The sequence below is a fragment of the Euleptes europaea genome, chromosome 11 (genome assembly GCF_029931775.1).
Source record: "Euleptes europaea isolate rEulEur1 chromosome 11, rEulEur1.hap1, whole genome shotgun sequence".
In the NCBI taxonomy this organism is placed as follows: domain Eukaryota; kingdom Metazoa; phylum Chordata; class Lepidosauria; order Squamata; family Sphaerodactylidae; genus Euleptes; species Euleptes europaea.
Window position 1 is genome coordinate 13,063,801 of NC_079322.1, and position 20,659 is coordinate 13,084,459.

Sequence of the window (20,659 nt, forward strand, 5' to 3'; positions counted from 1 at the left end):
TTGGTTTAAGTTGTAACACGTATTAAAATAAAACACCGTATTATCTCTCCCCCCCACACACACACACACCTACTTTCAGTGAACAGATAAAAGAAAAGAGTGTTGTTTTGGTATACTTTTGTTCCCATAACACTGATAAATCTAAACCGCTTTTTAAAAACAATGCAATAAATTACACAAGTCTACACTGTTTGTAACAGTATCTAATCATAATACTGCAAATTGGCTTGGGGAGGGTTTTCCCCTGTTACAGAGCTAAATTAGATTTTTTTTTTTTTTTTTTTAAAGGGAGATCTGGGATTAGGCTCTTCCACTTTTTGATGTTTATTTTTACTTCAAAGTATTCACGTGAGGTTGCTGATTTATTTGGGAGGGGATGTTTAACTGTTTCTTCTACCTCATCTCTAATATAAGTTGCTATTAGGAGAAGAAAAAGACTCCTACAGGTAATATTGAAAAAAAAAATCAGTAGCCCTAAATGACAAGTATGTGCAATTCTAATATATTCATATGTATAATAAATACATGTTTTTTTTTAAATTGACAACATTGAAGGCGGTTGTGTTGTTGCTTTTAAACAAACATGGGAGATCCTGAAAAGGGATATCCGGCATCCTGTCTAGGTTGGCTCTCATCAGAGGATATGCAGAAGAAAATGTTAATCCTTGCTACTGGATTACACATACATTTTCCTCCACATAGATTTCGAGCTATGCCATATTCTGGGTATGTCTTTGGTGACAGAGAGGTGGAAGAAGCAGACACCCAGTTGTCTGGGTCAGATTCCAGATCAGGAACAATTGGTGAACCACTGGCTGTAAACTGGTGGTTTCCAGCTGTGTTCTGGAGAGCCGAGGACCCTGTGGACATCTCTCCAGGGTTCTCCAAGAGATAACCCAGTAATGGTGGCAGCGTTCCTTGAATGACATTGTGGCCACCGCTACTGATCTTCCCCAACACTAGGCATCCACTTTTCACAACAGTTGATGTCGAGGGCCCGGTGAGTTTGGCCAGCATGCCCTAGGCTGAAAACAAGAAAATACACTGTAAGCTAGAAATTCCTAAAGTCCTGAGTGTGTTGACAACACCCTAGGGTTGCCAGGTCCCTCTTCGCTACTGGCGGGAGGTTTTTGGGGCAGAGCCTGAGGAGGGCAAGGTTCGGGGAGGGACTTCAATGCCATAGAGTCCAGTTGCCAAGACAGACATTTTCTCCAGGGGAACTGATCTCTATCGGCTGGAGATCAGTTGTAATAGCAGGAGATCTCCAGCCAGTACCTGGTGGTTGGCAACCCTACAACACCCGGAAGAGGTGACGTTCCTGAGACAGAAAGGTGCAGATTGTAATTAGAACTCCTTGGAAACTGATGTTTAGATTTGTGTGAACCAAAATAGCTACGTCAAAGCTGTAAACTATAGAGAGGGGCAGGGAATAAACGGAAGAAGGAAAGGAGCAGATGGGGAAAGGTGATGATTTCCCTCTTGCTCACTACTTCCTGGTTACAGTTATCCCCTCCCTTCGCTGCTGTGCAGCAACAACATGGATCTGCCAACTAATGTCTGGATGGGTCCTTACTGGGTGTAGTGAATTGGGATCATATGTCTCATCTGGATAATTTAATGGATCTTCAGAAGCACAAAAGTGTTTCTAGGGACCAGAATTTGGTTCCTGTACACTAACTTGGAATCTTCTGAATATAGCTTCGTTGAGTAGACCACTATAATGAATGTGGTTTCGAATGTACACATGTTTTTAAAATCACTGAAGTGGGAGTGTAGGATTGTTCATTCAGGCTAGCCTTAAGAATGTGTATGTGGGGGGGGGGAGAGATTACCAACCTTTTCTTTAATGAGAGCTACTTCTGAGTAATAGAAAAATATTCCAAGCTTACTTTCCCCACCCCTCCCCAGTTTGTAGCTAGGCTTTGTTCTGCCCAAGAAACAGAATGTGGACTAGGAAGAGCACCAGGCAGCAGCGTAGAGGAAAATCTTATGAAATAAAATCTGGGCAGGAAGTAGAGTTGCCAGGTGCCCGCTGGTGGCGGGAAACCCCCCGGCAATTGCCCCCTCTGCCTGCCGACCACCTGAGGGTCAGTGATCAAACGTGCATGCGTGCATACCGTGCGCAGCACGCCTTGCAAGGGGCCTTATACCTCTTAGTCTGAGTGGTAAAGGGCTGCTTTACCACTCAAACTAAGAAGTAAAGGCCCTTTGCGAGGCAGCACTTCCAGTGGTGCGCACATGCGCGTCGGCGCACACACGTGCGCACTTAAACAAGAAAGCCTCCCGCCGGAGGAAAAGAGGGACCTGGCAACCCTAGCAGGGAGGCCTAAGGCAGATCTTTTTGCTGCCTTTTCCTGGGTCTCCCAGAGACTGTACAAGCTACTCTGCAGCTGCCAGCAAGCTTGTACGAACTCACCAGCTACCTGGTGGATAAGGTTGCCAGGTGGCTGGTTTGGGTGGGCAATTGCCCACCAATCCACCCGGCTGCAAGGAATGGCAATCGCATGTTACGTTACTTTTGGGTTTACCCCTGTGGAAGCACCGCATCGTGACGGGATGCCTTAGCACTTTGAGCGCTAAAGCATCTGGTCATGATGTGGCATTTCTGGGGTAAACCCGGAAGTGACATAATTGTGTCATGGGCGGCTGAATGCAGGATTGCTGCCTTAGGCCCGTTCCCAAAGCCTCCCGCCGGTGGAGAGGGGGGACCTGGCAACCCTATTGGTGGAGGCCCCTGGTGTAGAGGGTTTTACCTACATTCTGTTCCCCAGGCATTACTTCCAGATTGTATAACATCCAGTCTTGTCGCTCCTAAAATTAGATATCACAGTTTTTAGGATTAGGTTGCTATCGAAATTATTCTGTTCCCCCCTTTTTTTAAATGAACAGTGCAAAAGAACTGAGGCCAGCATTTCTGATTTAAAGAGAAATAGTATGCAGTTTAACTGTACTACTTCTTTTTGGGAACAAAATATTTTAGTATCAGAAAAGCAGCTTTTGGCCTAATTTGCCAGCATGTTATACTCAAAATAGGGGTGTTTACAAGACTCGGCGGATTAAATCTGGAGAACTGGGTTGGTTTCCCCACTCCTACACACTAAGCCAGCTGTGTGGCCTTGAGCTACTCACAGTTCTCTCCAAACTCTCTCGGTTTCACCTACCTTACAAGGTGTCTGTTGTGGGGAGGGGAAGGGGAGGAGATTGTAAGCCGCTTTGAGCCTCCTTCATGGTAGAGAAAAGCAGGGTATAAAAACCAACTCTTCTTCTTCTACCTCTGCTGTTGTATTATGGTCCAGCAATGTTGTAGGCAGTTGTGGAAATGCTTAACTCTGCTTTCCTTGAAAATATGCAATTACCAGTGTGAAGTCTTTCTATAATCAAATAACATATGGGAAGTCACTTGGAATGCAGTGTCTTAGAATATACTTTGGTTCTAAGTTTGTCAGCAGCTTCACAGTTATGCAGTTTTGTGTCAGTGAAAGTTGGACTTCATTATCACCTCTGAGTACATCCCACTTACCTTTACCCTGAACTCCATTGTACCTGAGCAACTCCTTATGGTCCAAAAGATTTTTCTGCCAAATGTTTTGCCTGTGTTATTAGAATTCACCTGAGTAGCTAGATCAGGGGTGGGGAACCTTTTTCCTGCCAAGGGCCATTTGCACATTTATAACATCATTTGGGAGCCATGCCAGGTGTGGATCTCCCGGTGGGGGGGGTGAAGAGGCTAGGGTTGCCAGGTCTCCAGCCACCACCTGGAGGTTGGCAACCCCAGAGAAGGCAGAGAAGGCCTGGAGGGCGCCCCGGTCCTCCCCCCCTCCCAGGCGGGAGGGCAGCCAGTGGTGGGCCCGAGCAAACGAGGCGCCAGGGGGGCGCAGCCTGCAGTCGATCGTCAACGGAGGAAGGAAGGAAAACAGAAAGAGGAAAAGGGAGAGAGGGAGAAAGAAATGGAAAGAGGGGGAGAAAGAAAAGGACGGAGGGAGACAGACAAAGAGACAGAAAGAGAGAGAGAGAAAAGCCTCCCCCCCCACACACACACACACCCGCCGGCCACCGCGACCTGGCCCCAGGCTCCATGCCCTCCCCCCCCCAGAGTCCACAAAAGACCCCCCCGAAGCCCGATCGGCTCCTGCGTGCATGCTCTGCCTCCGGTAGCTACGGGCCTCTTTCCCCCCCTCCCTCTCACTGCTCAACATCCGACAGGCAGCAAGAGGGTCTTACAGTGTGCCCCGGCGTTCCTGCACGCTGCGGCTATAGGGGGCAGCCTTGGGGAAAGAGTCCCTCCCCCTCCTCTCGCCGACCGTCAGTCGGCAAGAGGGGGTCCTGTCAGGCTGCTATCTCGGTTTCAGTATTGTTTCTGTGTTGGTACTGTACTGTCTAGCCTCAAGGCCGACCACACATACCAAGGCCTGGGAACACTGCTCCTGAGAAAGTTGACTCTGTCTGTGTATGCTAATGTTGTATAATCTCCCGCCATTTACTGCCTTATATTATCGTTCGGCTAGTGAGACTCTCATAGCTGCCATATTTCCCTGTATGCACTGTATTGCCTTTTTGACCAGTAAAAGCCATCTGATTGGATTCTATACGACTCTGTGGTGATTTCTGGTTCGAAGGGTCAGGAGCTCACAGGTCCAAAGGGTGCCACAGGGCCCCTGCAAGCTGTGGCCCCAGGAACACCCTCAGGGAGGGCTGCCCTATGCTGTGCCTCTGCGGCAGGGCCCCAGAGCTCCCGAGGGCCACAAAAAATGTCCTTGGGGGCCACATACGACCCCCGGGCCTGAGGTTCCCCATCCCTGAGCTAGATTAATATCATATTCAAACTCTGTTTTGTATTGATTGAATCTCTAGGCTCTTCTCCCTCTCTCATAATACCAGAACACGGGGTCATCAGCTGAAGCTGGAGGGTGAGAGATTCAGAACAGATCAAAAGAAGTATTTCTTCACACAATGCATAGTTAAATTGTGGAACTCCCTGCCCCAGAATGTGGTGATGGCTGCCAACTTGGAAGGCTTTAGGAGGGGAGTGGACATGTTCATGGAGGAGAGGGCTGTCCATGGCTACTAGTCAACAGAAAGACTAGTCATGATGCATCCCTCTTCTCTCCAGGATCAGAGGAGCAGGCCTATTATCTTAGGTGCTGTGGAACACCGGCAGGATAATGCTGCTGTAGTCATCTTGTTTGTGGCCTTCCAAGAGGCACCTGGTGGGTCACTGTGTGAACAGACTGCTGGACTTGATGGGACTTGGTCTGATCCTGCATGGCTTTTCTTATGTTCTTATCCCTAGGGGACTGCATATTAGGGGGACGAAGCAGGAAGTTGAGTTTTGGCCAGTATGACAATGACGTTCCAGCGCAACCATTGTATACAAAGTGTGGATGGGGAAAGTCAGCTGCTGTTGACCATCCTGAAAGTCCAGGACCTGTAGTCCCTGGAGAGGAGGCCAAAGAGGTAAGTAAGAATTACTTGAGGGGAAAAAATTAATTGTGTGCTTGGGAACCTTAGCCATGGCCCCTAAATAGCAGGCAACAAGCAGAGATACCTTTTGACTGTGGGGTGTTTTCTCATCTGGGGTCTGGCAAAGTTGAGATTAATTGATGCTGTAACTTTAGTCGTGACTGCATCCTCTGGTGTGACACAATAATCGTCATCCTGATCCTGCACTAGCCATGCCAAAATATGGGTGCGCATGAGCATTTTGGAAGCATGTCTGAATGCACATCTAGTTGAAAGGGAGCACAGCTAGATTGCATTCTCATTTGGATGTGCATTCTGGGGCCTATCAGAATGTATATTCAATTTACCCCCACGGTTCCTGATACATGCTTGTTGAATGCCTGCTTCCATGCTCTGATCTGTTAATCTGGACTGGGCTGAGAACATACATATATATGAACACTCTGTTAAGGCATTTAGAATCGTAGAACTATAGAGCTGGAAGGGACCACCAGGGTCCCCTACACAATGCAGGAAATTCACAGCTACCTCCCCCACACACCCCCAGTGACCCCTACTCCATGCCCAGAAGATGGCCAAAATGCCCTCCCTCTCATGATCTGCCTAAGGTCATAGAATCAGCATTGCTGACAGATGGCCATCTAGCCTCTGCTTAAAAACCTCCAGGGAAGGAGAGCTTGCCACCTCCCGAGGAAGCCTGTTCCACTGAGGAACTGCTCTGTTAGAAAATTCTTCCTAATGTCTAGACGGAAACTCTTTTGATTTAATTTCAACCCATTGGTTCTGGTCCGACCTTCTGGGGCAACAGAAAACAACTTGGTGCCATCCTCTATATGACATCCCTTCAAATACTTGAAGATGATTCTCATATCACCTCTCAGTCTTCTCCTCTTCAGGCTAAACAGACCCATCTCCTTCAAGCTTTCCTCATAGGACTTGGTCTCCAGACCCCTCACCATCTTTGTTGCCCTCTGGACACGTTCCAGCTTTTCTACGTAGAATCATAGAGTTGGAAGGGACCAACTTCTACATCCTTCTTAAATTGTGGTGCCCAAAGCTGAACACAATTTCTCCAGGCTTCTTTACCTGCTACGCTGTTTATGTCCTGCTGCTTCCATGCAGTAGCCACAAACCCACACAAATGGTACCAGTATAGTACTAGTTACCATGTGACTTCCCCCAAACATGCAGGGAATGTCCTTGCTAGCCTTAGGTCCTGATAGGGTATCAATTGCAACTTGAAAGTGCTTTTTGCTATTAACAGGCGATGTGGAACACCTCTGCCTGAAACCTTGGAAAGCTGCTGCTTTGGCGGACCAATGAGGTGACTCAGTAGAAGGCCGTTCCATGTGTTCACATATCCCTTTTATTACTCAGGTGGGGGCTGCATGCTACCACAAAAACCTGGACGAAGCAGACGGGGGTATCTTCTCACCCACCAAGAATGGGAATGAATCAGCCCCGGCGACTCCAGCATTTCCAGTGTCGCCAGAGACTCCCTATGGTGAGTGAGATGGGAAGGGGAGAAATTTGTATTGGTGGCTTTCTTACTTTTAAAAAATGTTAATAGCAAATGAAAAGTTCATTTCCTTTCCTCCTTTTACAGTGAAAACTCCCCTGCATTTCCAGCAACTAAATCCATCTGGCAATCAGAGCTGCCTCTCGCCGGGGATGTATAGAACTACTCATGGTAAGTCCTTTTCATTAGAACAAAATGCAGCTGCAGGTAGAAGGTCTCATTTCATAGGCTTCATTATGCACCAAAGGAAAATTCATCTTTGACATCACTGATCTTTGCCAGATCACTAATTGAGAATTCAGATCCTCTTGTAGCTTAATTTGACCGGGATCCTCAGGGGCGCATGTTTCCACATGTGCTTTGTGGCTAGCTGATCTCCTTTTTGAATTCAGCTTCCCACGTTGCATCACGAAAGGCAACTTGCTAGATCGTTGTTGTTTTTGTAGGCTGCAGTAGAAAGAGGACCCTTGGCCCACACTAGGTAGATATACACAGATGCCCATAACAATATCCATGTGGGCCTTTTCAAACAGCAGAAGACAATTCTGAAAGGTCAGCAGCAAAGCAGGGGATGGTGGGAAGGTGCTTTTAACCCATTCCTTGCCTTCATTAGTAGAAAAGGTAAAGGTAGTCCCCTGTGCAAGCATCAGGTCATTACTGACCCCTGGGGTGACATCATATCCCGATGTTTCCCAGGCAGACTGTGTTTACAGGGTGGTTTGCCATTGCCTTCCCCAGTTGTCTACACTTTACCCCCAGCAAGCTGGGTACTCATTTTACCAACCTCAGAAGGCTGAGTCAACCTTTAGCCAGCTACCTGAACCCGACTTCCGTCGGGATCGAACTCAGGTCGTGAGCAGAGCTTGGACTGCAGTACTGCAGCTTACCACTCTGCACCACGGGGCTCCTACCATCGTTAACCCCTTCCCAAATCCTAGCCCCGCCACTGAGACTTCTCTCTGGTGGAGATCCAAATAGGTGGTGGACGTGATTTTTTAGTGGGGACCAGGCAGGAAACCAGCTTTTATTGTTCATCCAGAAGTATTTTGCTGAAAAGTGGAACTGGGGCCATGTTACATATATCTGTGTGCAACGTTTAGTTTGAGCCTAAGAAATCCAGGTGTGTGCTTGGAAAGCAAACCTTTTTGGATTCCAGTTTATAAACTTTCCTGTAGATAAACTGCCTATGATAGTTTGAAAAATGCTATTTAAAATAGTAAATAGTGTGCAGCTTGCAAAATAGGAAACATATATGTGTAAATCAAATCACATTTATTGAGTACAGTCCAAGACCAATAAAAATAGAATCAATACAATAATTCAAACTTCCAGAATATCAAATAACTCGTGAGAAAAGAAACATTTCAAATTATAAATTCACATAATTATACATTATCTTATAAAATGTATAGCTAAAAAGCCTATTTATGGCTTACCCAAGTTTCCTAGTTTTGTAGGCTACAAATTATTGCTAAAAAGCCTATATATGGCTTACCCAACTTTTCCTAATCTTATAGGCTGTCCATCCAAATTTGGCAACCTTATAAGTGATCTCTTGATTCTCCTCTGCTAGCATTACTAGGAGGAGAGTCCTTCTATTTTTACCGGGATGGCGGGAAATTATGGGGGTAATTGGAGGTTCCCTAATATGACTATAGATCTTACAATTAAAAAATATGCTCTAGGGTCTCGATATTCCCATCTCCACATAAGCATGCACATTCTGTAGATGGTAATCCTCTATATCTACCCTCAAGAATCACTGTGGGCAGCATATCAGACTTTAATAAGGTCTAAATGCTTAACATATGCGTGTAAAGTGCCATCGAGTCACAGTGGACTTATGGCAACCCCTGAAGGGCTTCCAAAACAAAAGATGAACAGAGGGGGTTTGCCATTGCCTGCTCCTGCTAAGCAATCCTGGACTTCCCTGGATCCCCCATCTGAATACTAACCCGGGGTGACCTCACTTAGCTTCTGAGATCTGAAGAGGTCGGGCTAGCAGGGGCCAGTGTAGGTAACATATAAGAAAACATTAAAGGATCAGATTGTATCGCCCAGTTCAGCTAGGAATGAAAGATAGACAATCCCTTGGCACGAGGCATAATTCCCTGTTGACTTGACCATGGTAATTCCTTCAGCAAATATTCTGCTGCTCACCCTAGAATTGGTAAGCTGTGTAGAGGAGAGGACAATCACATAGGAAAGGGGCATTATTAGCATGGGCTGCTATAGAGAAAGGGACAAGCCTCCTTTTTGGGGATCTGCTGATTTAATAAATAGGTTATCTTCATGTATCAGGAAAAAGAGTCCCATGGCACAGAGTGGTAAGCCGCAGTACTGCAGTCAGAGCTCTGCTCACGACCTGAGTTCAATCCTGACGGAAGTCGGTTTCAGGTAGCCGGCTCAAGATTGACTCAGCCTTCCGTCCTTCTGAGGTCGGTAAAAAAAGTACCCAGCTTGCTGGGGGTAAAGTGTAGGCAACTGGGGAAGACAATGGCACATCATACCAAGGCTCAGTGGTAGAGCATCTGCTTGGCATGCAGAAGGTCCCAGGTTCAATCCCCAGCATCTCCAGTTAAAGGGACTAGGCAAGTAGGTGATGTGAAAGACCGCTGCCTGAGACCCTAGAGAACCACTTCTGGTCTGAGAAGACAATACTGACTTTGATGGACCGAGGGTCTGATTCAGTATGAGGCAACTTCATAGTCTGCCTGGTAAATGTCAGGATGTGACGTCACCCCATGGGTCAGTAATGACCCGGTTCTTGCACAGGGGACTACCTTTACTTTTACCATGTATCAGGAAATCAGTCTTGGCTGGGCACATAGTAGATAAACATACAAGCAAAATAGTTTTTTTTAAACCAACGAGAAAAGAGCAAGCAAGCATGTCTTGAATATTGGCAAAATTGGGTGGTTATGGGACCTTGAGAGCTAGTGGTGATAAGAGAGAGATAGACAGCACTGGCCTCCAACAGGGAATTTCCCGTAATATCACACACGATATTTGCATAACTTATCAAGTATTTTCCTTACTGTTTGATCATTGTGAGGCCATCTGGCCCCTCTCTTGCTTCGGAGCAGATGCTGCCATCAGATATTAAAATTCCACGAACGTAGGGAAAATAAGTGGGAAGGAAGAAACTAGATTAAAAAAAAAAATTACTCTGTGCATGCACTAATTACTTACATCCCTTTTGTGAGCTTGTGTTCAAGAGGAAATGTCAAAGGAGTTTTCTATCACTTCCATACTAAGGTTGTCATTTTTTTAAATTTTTTTAAAAATTGCCTTCCCCTCACCATAGGAAGTAACAGGGTGTGGAACAAGGTGAACCATGGTGTGTCAGGGGCTGAACCTGAAGGCGTTTGGGAATGGAGTTGAGATGAATTTGCGGGGGTGGGGGGTGGGGAATCTGCCCATGTTGTGATTTATATTCCTCTATAAGATCTTCTTTCATTTCTCCATTGATTTCACACTTTCCTTTATGTTAACATGAGTATCATGTAATTTATCTGCTGTCTGGTAAAGATAAAGCTGTTACTCTAGCCATAGATTATTATTTAACAGCTGCCTTGAAGATACCGACGCTGAAAGTTATGACCAAGTTACCCCTCGATGTTCATCTGCATACAGGTGCTCTTTTCACACTGGAACTGGAATTTGGGGGAATCATGGGCAGAGAATGGGCAAAAGATTGTGAGCTTTCAGTGGAGCCTTTTTCCTAGTTTTCCCCCCACTCTTGCTGTTGGTTGCCAGTTGATTATTTGAATCCACTGCGCCAAATCTTTACTGCGAGCCAAACCTTAGCAATTTATGTAAGTACTTAGTGTTACATGCAGTCAAGCAAATGCAGTGACTGTTTTGATAACAGACTAGTATGATAATAAATAATGATAAAAGTGGCCTGTAATAACTGACTGGTATAGTGATTAGAGCAGGGGTGTCAAACTCAATTGTTATGAGGGCTGGATATGACATAAATGCCACTTGGTTGAGCCTGGTCATGCCTCGCCAGCCCAAATCGAGAGTGGGAGGGGGAGTGGCTGCCTCGGTTGGCTCGCAGGCCATATAAGAGCTCTCAAGGGGCCGGATCCGGCCTGCGGACCTTATGTTTGACGTACCTGGGTTACATCATCAGCCTAGGAACTGGGAGATTCAGGTTTGAATCCCTGTTCTGCCACTGATCTGTCTTGTAGGGTGATCAAAATGGTTCCACTGTACTGGCTACACCTTCTTTTTGTGTAGAGTGATTAAAGCTTCCTAATCTGTTTGATACTTAACTAGTAAGGAAAGTAAAACTGGGAAGGTAACTTTATGCAAAGGAGGACATCTAGGAGTCATGTAGGAAAGGAAATTTTGACAGCGGTAGCTTTTTCTAACTTTTATGTTGTTAAGTGGAGCCTGCCGATGTTTCATATTCTACGCAAGTGTTAAAGATATAGGATCGGTGCCCTCCTTCTCTCCAGACATGTATTAACCACTGTGGAATGCACACTTTGGCAGAATTCAGAATAAAATGCTGTACTTTTGTCCATTTTATTACTCAGTTTAAAAGGCTTAACCATTTACAGAAAAATCGATCCCAGGGTAAACATATTTCTCATGTTAGTCTCTGCTAATGAGTTATATTTTAGGTATCTTGTCTCTTGCGTAGTTGGCAAAGTCTGAAGCTTAGTGAGAACAAAGGCTGCATAGATGGGTTTTTCCTGCTGGTACAGTTTTTGTGGGTGGCTTGCAGATTCCGCCATTTAGTTAATTGTTGGGCACCCTGTGAACGACTGAAATCTTCACTGTGTGAGTGGTTTATTTAAAGTATACTTGCAGAGTTCTGAAACCTGTCTGGCTTTGACAGCTTTCAGGTTGAGCATGAAAGACCATTAAAAATTACAAATAAAACAGGATAAAATAGATTTTAAAAGGTAAAGGTCCCCTGTGCAAGCACCGGGTCATTCCTGATCCATGTGGTGACGTCACATCCCAGCGTTTTCTAGGCAGACTTTGTTTACGGAGTGGTTTGCCAGTGCCTTCCCCAGTCACCTTCCCTTTACCCCCAGCTAGCTGGGTACTCATTTTACCGACCTCAGAAAGATGGAAGGCTGAGTCAACCTTGAGCCAAATACCTGAAACCAACTTCTGTCGGGATCGAACTCAGGTCATGAGTAGAGCTTCAACTGCAGTACTGCAGTTTACCACTCTGCGCCACAGGGCTCCTAGCATAAAACAGATTATTAAAATAGACTATTATAAAATAGATAATTATCTCATTCTTAACTGGAGACAGGGTACCAGAATAAAAGTATTAATATTAAAATAGGTGGTTCGTGTTCTGTCAAACATAGTTTTAATTCCCTTTTATTCTAATGAAGGAACCTATTCCTGGATTCTGTAGATTTTTTTTCCCCTTACCTATTTCCCCCCCAAGATTTTTGGCATCTTCTGATGCTAATACTATTGAAAATACATGGTTGTTTTTGAGAAGTTTGTCTTAGAAACCCTTGTGAGCGCTGCCTCCATAGGTGCTTGAAGAATTGTTGAAGGAACCACGTTGGTTTGAACAGAACAGTTTTATACATGGTTTCGAGAAAGTGGTCTGTTGAAAATGCAGTATTTGGTCTCTTCAGATGTTTTTAAATACACGTTATCCATGTGTTTCCCATTTGCTTCTTGAATGTGTCTCGTTTTGTTTGTTAAGTGCTGTTAAGTCGCTTCCGATTCATGGCGACCCTATGAATCAATGTCCTCCAAAATATCAGCTATCTTTGACAGCCTTGCTCAGATCCTGCAAATTGAGGGTTGTGGCTTCCTTTATTGAGTCAATCCATCTGTTATCGGGTCTTCCTCTTTACCTTCAACTTTTCCTAGCAAGACTGTCTTTTCTAGTGACTCTTGTCTTCTCATGTGCCTTGTTTACATCACTGTTATTGTGATTTTCTAATTATTATCTCCAATCCAAGTTTTTATGTCATGTTCTAATATGATGTTTCATGGAAGCTATTATCACTAGTGGTTGAGTATCATATTTTATATCCCACATAGTCTCAGATGATTAGTTCTCTTGTGTGTAATTTGAGGGCCTTTCTCCTTGGGCTTGTTTGAGACAAGAGAGACCTCAGTCAGTATGGTGTAGTGGTTAGCGTGTTAGAGCCTTGAATTACTTACCGTGAAGGCTCCTTCTGCTCTGAGGGAAGGCAGGAACAAAAACTCTATGGTCCTCCTGTCCCCCGGGGGAAATGACCCCCCTCCTCCCTCAAAGCTCCAGTTTGTTTCGCTCCTTTGACAGGGAAGCAGCTTTTGCATCGTTCTGCTGCTCCAGATAAGAAATTTATTACATTTAGACTTAGTTAGACTTAGATACTTAGATTAAGTGTATTGTGTTCCCTTGTCTCCCCGTCCCCTCGTTTTTGTCGGCTCCTGCGCCCTGGGCTGTTGCCGGGCAGATCTTAGTTCCTGCCTAAAAAATATGGCGGCGACCACAGAGGACAAGTTTATTTCGCCTATAGATTTAGACCCAGGCCTCCTTTCGGCCCCGGATCAGAGCCGCGTGGGCCATAACAGAGGGGCCTCTTCTAAACCCCCCGCTTAGGCACCGGGTAAGGTTTCAAAGGCTAAGCGCAAACATGCGCCATTAAAAAAGGACGAGGGAGCAAGGAAGAAACGCAAGGGTTCCGAGTCAGATGGATTGTGCAGAAAGATTGTGCGGCTCCTAGCCGGACTCCTGGTATCATAAGAACATAAGAAAGGCCCTGATGGATCAGACCAAGGCCCATCAAGTCCAGCAGTCTGTTCACACAGTGGCCAACCAGGTGCCTTTAGGAAGCCAATAGAACGTCCCCAGTACTAAATCTCCTTTGGGGCCCGGAATCGTCACCCATAAGGATTCTGTGGACGAGTCTGCCCTTTTTATGGTCTCTAGCTTATTAGACACTATGCCTTCCTTGATATACATAGCAACACCCCCCTCCAATACACCCTTCCCTGTCATTTCTATACAGTTTGTATACAGTTTGTAACCAGGGATGACTGTATCCCACTGGTTCTCTCCCCTCCACCAGGTTTCTGTAATGCTCGCTATATCTATGTTTTCTCCTAAAACCATGCACTCTAATTCCCCCATTTTTGCTTGGGGGCTTCTAGCATTAGCATAGAAACACCTCCACACTGTTTCTCTCTTTCGACTTACCTGGCATGTGCCTTTGGGCATCTTTAAGTGGCTATCCATCATTTTTTTCCATTCCCTTTCATGTCTAGGTAATCTTTATGTGGGCAATCTGAAGCAATTTTCCCTTTGTCCGTATGCATTGAGTTTTCCCACGTCGTTGGTGCCAACATGCACCACAACCACTGGCTCCTCCCCAGCACTATCTACCAGACTACCTATATGACGGGTAATGTCCGCAGCCTTCGCACCAGGCAGGCAAGTCACCATGCGGTCAATGCACCCGCCAGAAACCCAGCTATCTACATTCCTAAGGATTGAATCCCCCACTACAAGAAGCCCCCCTCCCCTCTGAGGCATATCCTCGGTACGAGAGGATATCTGTTCATCCACCAAAGAAGAGGTCCCTTCTAAGGAACCACATTCCCCTACCTCCTTCCCCAAGGGCTCCATCATCCGTGACTGGCAGGTTGCCGTCACCTTGGGACTGGGATGTGACTATTTCATCCCCTGAGTCCTTAGTCACCTCTCTCTCTGCCTTCCTCAGCTCCTACAGTTGAGCTACCTTGGCCTCAAGGAAGTGAACTCGCTTCCTGAGAGCTGGGGCTCCCGCACCGAGCACATACCAACGACTTCTGTCCAGCAGGCAGATAATCATACATGTGACACTCCATGCAGCACACTGGATAGCCCCCTGCTGGCTTTCTACCTTCATAACTGGTATTTTATGTATTTATTAATTATTATATTATTCTTTGGTGTTGTAACCCTGCCTTTTACTCTCTTGCACTCTTCCTGTACCAAATAAGAACTGAGTGCCGACGTTCCTTGCCCTGCAGCTATCTGCTACTAATTCACAGGGATATTCAAGTTGCTTGGTACTCCAAATGGATGGAGCGAGTTACTCTGCCAAGATAACAAGATTTTATACTCACTCTACAGATCTCCAGTCACGATCCACAGGCTAAGAGCCACAGGGTAAGAGCCCTGGTGAGCAGGAGCCTTGGAATTTAAATGCACACAGCCCCCACCAGCCCACACAATCTATCAAAGGGTCTCATATTCCTACACGACCCCCCAGTCCAGTTATTCACGGATGCCAGCCTGACGGGTTGGGGAGCCACGTTCAAGAACCAGCTGGCTCAGGGAGCATGGGGTCTGCAGGAGAGAGGGGAAAGTATCAACTTCTTGGAGATCACGGCCATTCTAAAGGCCTTTCTGCATTTCGGCCCTCAGCTAACCAACCGTCACTTACTAATCAGGATGGACAATGTGGCCGCCAAGGCCCATGTCAACAAACAGGGTGAACCCTGATCTGCAGGCCTCCACAAGCAGGTATCTCTAATCTTCAACTGGGCGGAGAATCATCTCTCCTCACTTTCGGCCGAACACATTCAGGGAGTACTGAATGTCCAGGCAGACTGGTTGAGCCGCACACACCTAGACGAGACCGAATGGTCTCTCAATCTGGAGGTGTTCAATCAGATCTGCTTCAAGTTCGGCAAGCCATTGGTAGATCTATTCGCAACCTCGACAAACAAACAGCTTCCAAGGTTCTTTTTGAGGTACCGTCAGCCGGCCACAGAAGAGACAGATGCCCTGATATCGCCCCAGACTGGCCAAGGCGCCCTTGGTACCTGTTGCGTCCAGGCAGGGACCAGGCAGAGGTGCTTGGCCTCTGGCTCCACTCCCAGCAATGGAGAGTACTGGGGGGAGCAGAGCCTGTCGCGGTTTACTCTTCCCGGTAGTGCGGGTGGACTGAGTGTGTAACCAAGGCAGCACTCTAAACAAGGAACAGGTCTACTCACCAGAACGAGCTCCTTTGCATCAAGGTCTAGGCTCAGTCCTCCCAGGTTCTGCAGGGATACCAGCAGGGTAGGAGCTGATAGCTGGCACCTAAGCGAGATAATACTGAGCGCAGAGATCTCAGCACGAGCAGCAGAGCTTGCAGTAATTAGCAAAGTTGTTCCCACACTGACTGACTGGCCAGCCTAAGATTTATGGCTGTTCCTCCTCACTCCCTTCCCAGGCCAGCTGTTCTGCATCACTCGCTGGTGTTGACTCCTGCAAACACCTACGACCAATTGCCTGCAATCTCGCGCTGCGACGCCTCTCCTGCAAACTGAGCCGAACCTTTGATCTTCAACGGCTAACTGGGCTGGGCGGGTCTGGAGGTGATAACCTTCTCTGTTCCTCTGCTCCTTCCCAATATGTACCACCTTCTTCTGCATCTGTCGTCTTTGCTGGTTCAGATCTATGGTCCGGTCGCCCTGGTAAGACTTCCACCGGTGCATCATCCTGCTCTGCCACTCCTTCCTCCTCTTCTTCCGAGGAGAGTTCAGGCTGACTCACGACAGTACCCGGCGCTCAGGCAGTTCTCCTTCGCACCTCATTGGCTCCTACCGGAAAGACATGATCTACTCCTGCAGGGCCCCATCTGTCATCCGGATCCGAGATGGTATCGCTTGACCGTATGGCCATTGAAAGGCGAAGGCTGCTAAATCTGGGTTACAATTCAGACATCGTCAATACTATATTGGCATCTAGAAAATCCTCCACACACGAATCTATGGAGTCACCTAGAGGGCCTTTTCATCTTGGTGTTACCGCACTGCGGTCAACCCTCTTAAGCCCAAGGCGGTAGACATCCTCTCCTTCTTACAGGAGGGAAGGAAGCTAGGTCTTCAGGCCTCTACTATGCGTCGTCAGTTAGCAGCCATTACCACCTTGGTCCCTCTAGTGTCGGGCTATGCACCAAGTTGGCTACGCACCAAGCAAGCATCCTCACATTAAAGCGTACCTCAGGGGTGTTGCATCTACATCTCCACCAGTGGTACACCGATTCCCTAGCTGGAACCTCAGGGCGGTCCTCCGGGGCCTCACTAAACCACCGTTCGAGCCTCTCCGATTTGTCGAACTACAGTGGCTTCGGATGAAGACGGTGTTTTTGATAGCCATAACCTCAGCCAGAAGGGTATCAGAACTGAGTGCCCTCTCAGCCAGACCAGATTTATGCATAAAGACAGGGTGGTACTTCTTACCGACCCCACCTTTCTCCCAAAAATCAATACCCGCTTTCACCGGGAACAGGAGATTGTCCTTCCCACCTTCTATCCTAAACCATCCAATTTGGTAGAGAAGGAATGGCACTCCCTGGATGTCAAAAGAGCTCTCAGGATTTACCTCAGACGCACCCAACATCTGCGGTCCTCAGATTCCTTATTTGTTACCCTTACTGCTCCCAATAAGGGAAAAGCAATGTGTCGGGCAGTTATCAGTGGCACCATTAAGCTTTGCATAGCCCACACCTATAAAGCTATTGGCTTACAGGTTCCACTTAATATCACCGCACATTCGGTCAGAAGTGCAGCTACCTCAGCAGCTTTCAACCGCAGGGTGTCAGAGGAACATATATGCAATGCAGTGACGTGGTCCTCAGTGTCTATGTTCGCAAGACACTACAGGGTGGACCTTCTGTCCAAGGAAACTTCCAACTTCGGCAGAAGCGTCTTACAGACTGTGCAGGATACCTAATCAATCCCACCCTGGTCGTCAGGTAGCTCTGGTACGTCCCAAGCTGAAGACGCCCTCCTCCCTCAGAGCAAGGAAGAGCCTTGAATTACTTATCGCGAAGGCTCCTTCTGCTCTGAGGTACGGAGGGCATCTTCCCCTCCCGATCAGTACCTGCAAAGAAATGTTGTTACATGAAATATGGGCGGGGGGGGGGGGTGTTATAAGATATATCCCTCATGTTTTCAAGAGTTTTTTAAACCACGTTTTTATAGAGGAATTTGTCTCTGCCTGTTGTGTCTGTTCCTATTTCATTGTTTGTAGAAGAAAGCTTAGTCCTTCAAGATAGTTTGCATTCGGTTTACGTCTCCGTGTTTTTCTGCCGGAGGCATTCCTGTCTATCCTTTATAGCTCTAAAATGAACTGGAGCTTTGAGGGAGGAGGGGGGTCATTTCCCCCAGGGGACAGGAGGACCATAGAGTTTTTGTTCCTGCCTTCCCTGATAATGGAAAAGGAAATAACCCAAGCTGAAGATGCCCTCCTCCCTCAAGCTGAAGACGCGCTCCGTACCTCAGAGCAGAAGGAGCCTTCATGGTAAGTAATTCAAGGCTCTTTCTCCTTGGCCTTGTTTAAGACAAAATGTAAACCAGAGAGACCTCAGTCAGTATGTTGTAGTGGTTAGAGTGCTGGACTAGGATCTTATTTATTTTATTTTCTTAGACATTTATCCCACCCTTTCCCGGCCAGGGCCAGGCTCTGGGCGGCTCACATCAACAATGTCAGAGATACATTCAATGCAAAATACAGTGCCATAATACACAATACAATAAATCACTTTTAAAACTTGGGGTAAAGGTAAAGGTCCCCTGTGCAAGCACCGGGTCATTCCTGATCCATGGGGTGACGTCACATCCCAATGTTTTCTAGGCAGACTTTTGTTTACGGGGTGGTTTGCCAGTGCCTTCCCCAGTCATCTTCCCTTTACCCCTAGCAAGCTGAGTACTCATTTTACCAACCTTGGAAGGATGGAAGGCTGAGTCAACCTTGACTCAAACTTGGGGTAAAATCCACTTAATCAGCTAAGAGACCAAAATTCCCAGTGGTGACTATAAAATGACTAGTGGTGGTGGTAGACCAGCCAGGTGAGGAGGTGGCAAAGCAGGACCAAGATGAGACAGGGAGGAGGTCAGCTTTGATGAAGCCGTCGCTGCCTCAACTGTAGGCCTGGTGGAACATCTCTGTCTTGCAAGCCAGCGTGGTATAATGGTAAAAAGCGGCAGACTCTAATCTGGTGAACCTGGTTGGTTTCCCCACTCCACATGAAGCCAGCTGGGTGACCTTGGGCTAGTCACAGTTCTCTCCAAATTCTCTCAGCCTCACCTACCTCACAAGGTGCTTCTGGGGGACGGGGGGGGGGGGAGGGAAGGTAATTGTAAGCCGCTTTGAGACTCCTTAAAGGCAGAGAAAAAGTGGGGTATAAAAACCAACTCTTCTTCTGCAGGCAGCCCATTCCTGAGCTCATGGCCGGAAAGAGCTCAGAAGGAGCACAAGTGCCCACGCTGGCTTCTGGGCTGCTTGTGTGGCGCCCGGGTTGCTTGTGCAGCTGCAAGAGGCAGGGACAGTGGTGTTGGGGCGCTCATGCTGGTCTCCCTGTGCTGCCGTGGCAGCGTTGCCTAGGGATGCCAGCTCGGGCTCCTACTGGTATCCCACCGGCGCAAAGCCCCGCGGCGGCATCCCAGGGGCATTCCCAGGGCATTCTGGAGGGCAGAGCTGCCAGTAGGCAGCTTCCTGACCCTTTTCTGGCCAGGAATGCCCCTTTCTGAAACAGCGTTGGTGCACCAGGTTTTCACTGGTGCAACCTTGCTGTTTTCAATGGGGCATTTTGACCCATTTTCCAGGGGGGCGGAATTTAAAAGGCTTTTTTAAGCCTTTAAGCGGCCAGAGAATGGATTTGGAGGTGCTGCAGTAGGGCCCCGGCTAACCATCCCTGGCCACTGCAAAGCTCAGGAATGAACTGTAAATGTGGGAGACGGAGGTTTGAATCCCTATTCTGCCGTGGAGGCTTGCTTGGGTGACCTTGAACCAGTTGCATCCTCTCGGCCTAACCGTCGTCGTCACAGAGTTGTTGTGACGATAAAATGGAGGAGAGGGAGACGTATGTTAATCCCCTTTGGTTCCCCATTCGGAAGAGAGAGAGGCTATAAATAAAGTGAATAAAATAACTCCTGCCTGGCATTCTGGTCTTGGTTTAGTTGCCGTCCAGCTTCCGGACTGCCATTCCACAAAGTGTCTGTGGATTTGCCTTCACTCTGTTCCTGGCACTCTGTCTGGCTCATAATTATGCGCAGAAATGGCCAAGACATTTTGGAGCCTGCAGAAATTCCAAACGGCCTTCCTCTGCTGGTAAGAAGATAGCAATAAACTAAAAAGGGTGTTTTGTTTTGTTTTTTGCTGTTTTTACCTCCACATCTACTCCGTGGGGCATACCTCTTCACTATGCTTAAGAGTAAAGGGCCAAACTAGGTGTGATGACATTGTTGTGGCTGCCATTTTAAAGTCATTTAAGATGCTACAAAGTGACACTCTTGTTCCCTCCTCCACACCTTATTAAGTTCTGAAACAGCCAGGGTGGTGAGGTAGGGGAATGTTTCAGCACTTGATAAGGCTGGGGGGCGGACACAGTAGGTATGCTGTCTTTCATGTCTAGTTTGGCCCTACGGCTGGCTCCGGAGTCATCTTTGGCCCTACGGCCTGGATTCTGCATGCTTCCTTCAATGAATGCTTTGATGCAGGAGCGGAGCAAATACAAAAAATCACATTAAAGGGGCTCTTAAGAAATGCGAAGTAGGTATGCTCCAGGGCTTCACAGTGAAGTCTGGAATGATGGTTCAGCATGAAGAAATAAAAAAAATATGCGGGGTACTTCAGCCTGGAAAAAAGGTAAAGGTCCCCTGTGCAAGCACCGGGTCATTCCTGACCTATGGGGTGTCGTCACATCCCGACATTTCCTA

At 47.1% G+C, this 20,659-nt stretch overlaps 1 protein-coding gene across 1 annotated transcript in view; it reads left to right on the forward strand.

Moving 5' to 3' along the window:
* Nucleotides 1-20,659, forward strand: part of TNS3 (tensin 3) — a 392,082-nt gene that overhangs the window by 301,450 nt on the left and 69,973 nt on the right. Inside the window, exons 21-23 of the mRNA XM_056856991.1 lie at nucleotides 5,291-5,454; nucleotides 6,838-6,964; nucleotides 7,067-7,150. Of these exons, the coding sequence (XP_056712969.1) occupies nucleotides 5,291-5,454; nucleotides 6,838-6,964; nucleotides 7,067-7,150 (375 nt within the window). The remainder of the gene's footprint in view (nucleotides 1-5,290; nucleotides 5,455-6,837; nucleotides 6,965-7,066; nucleotides 7,151-20,659) is intronic.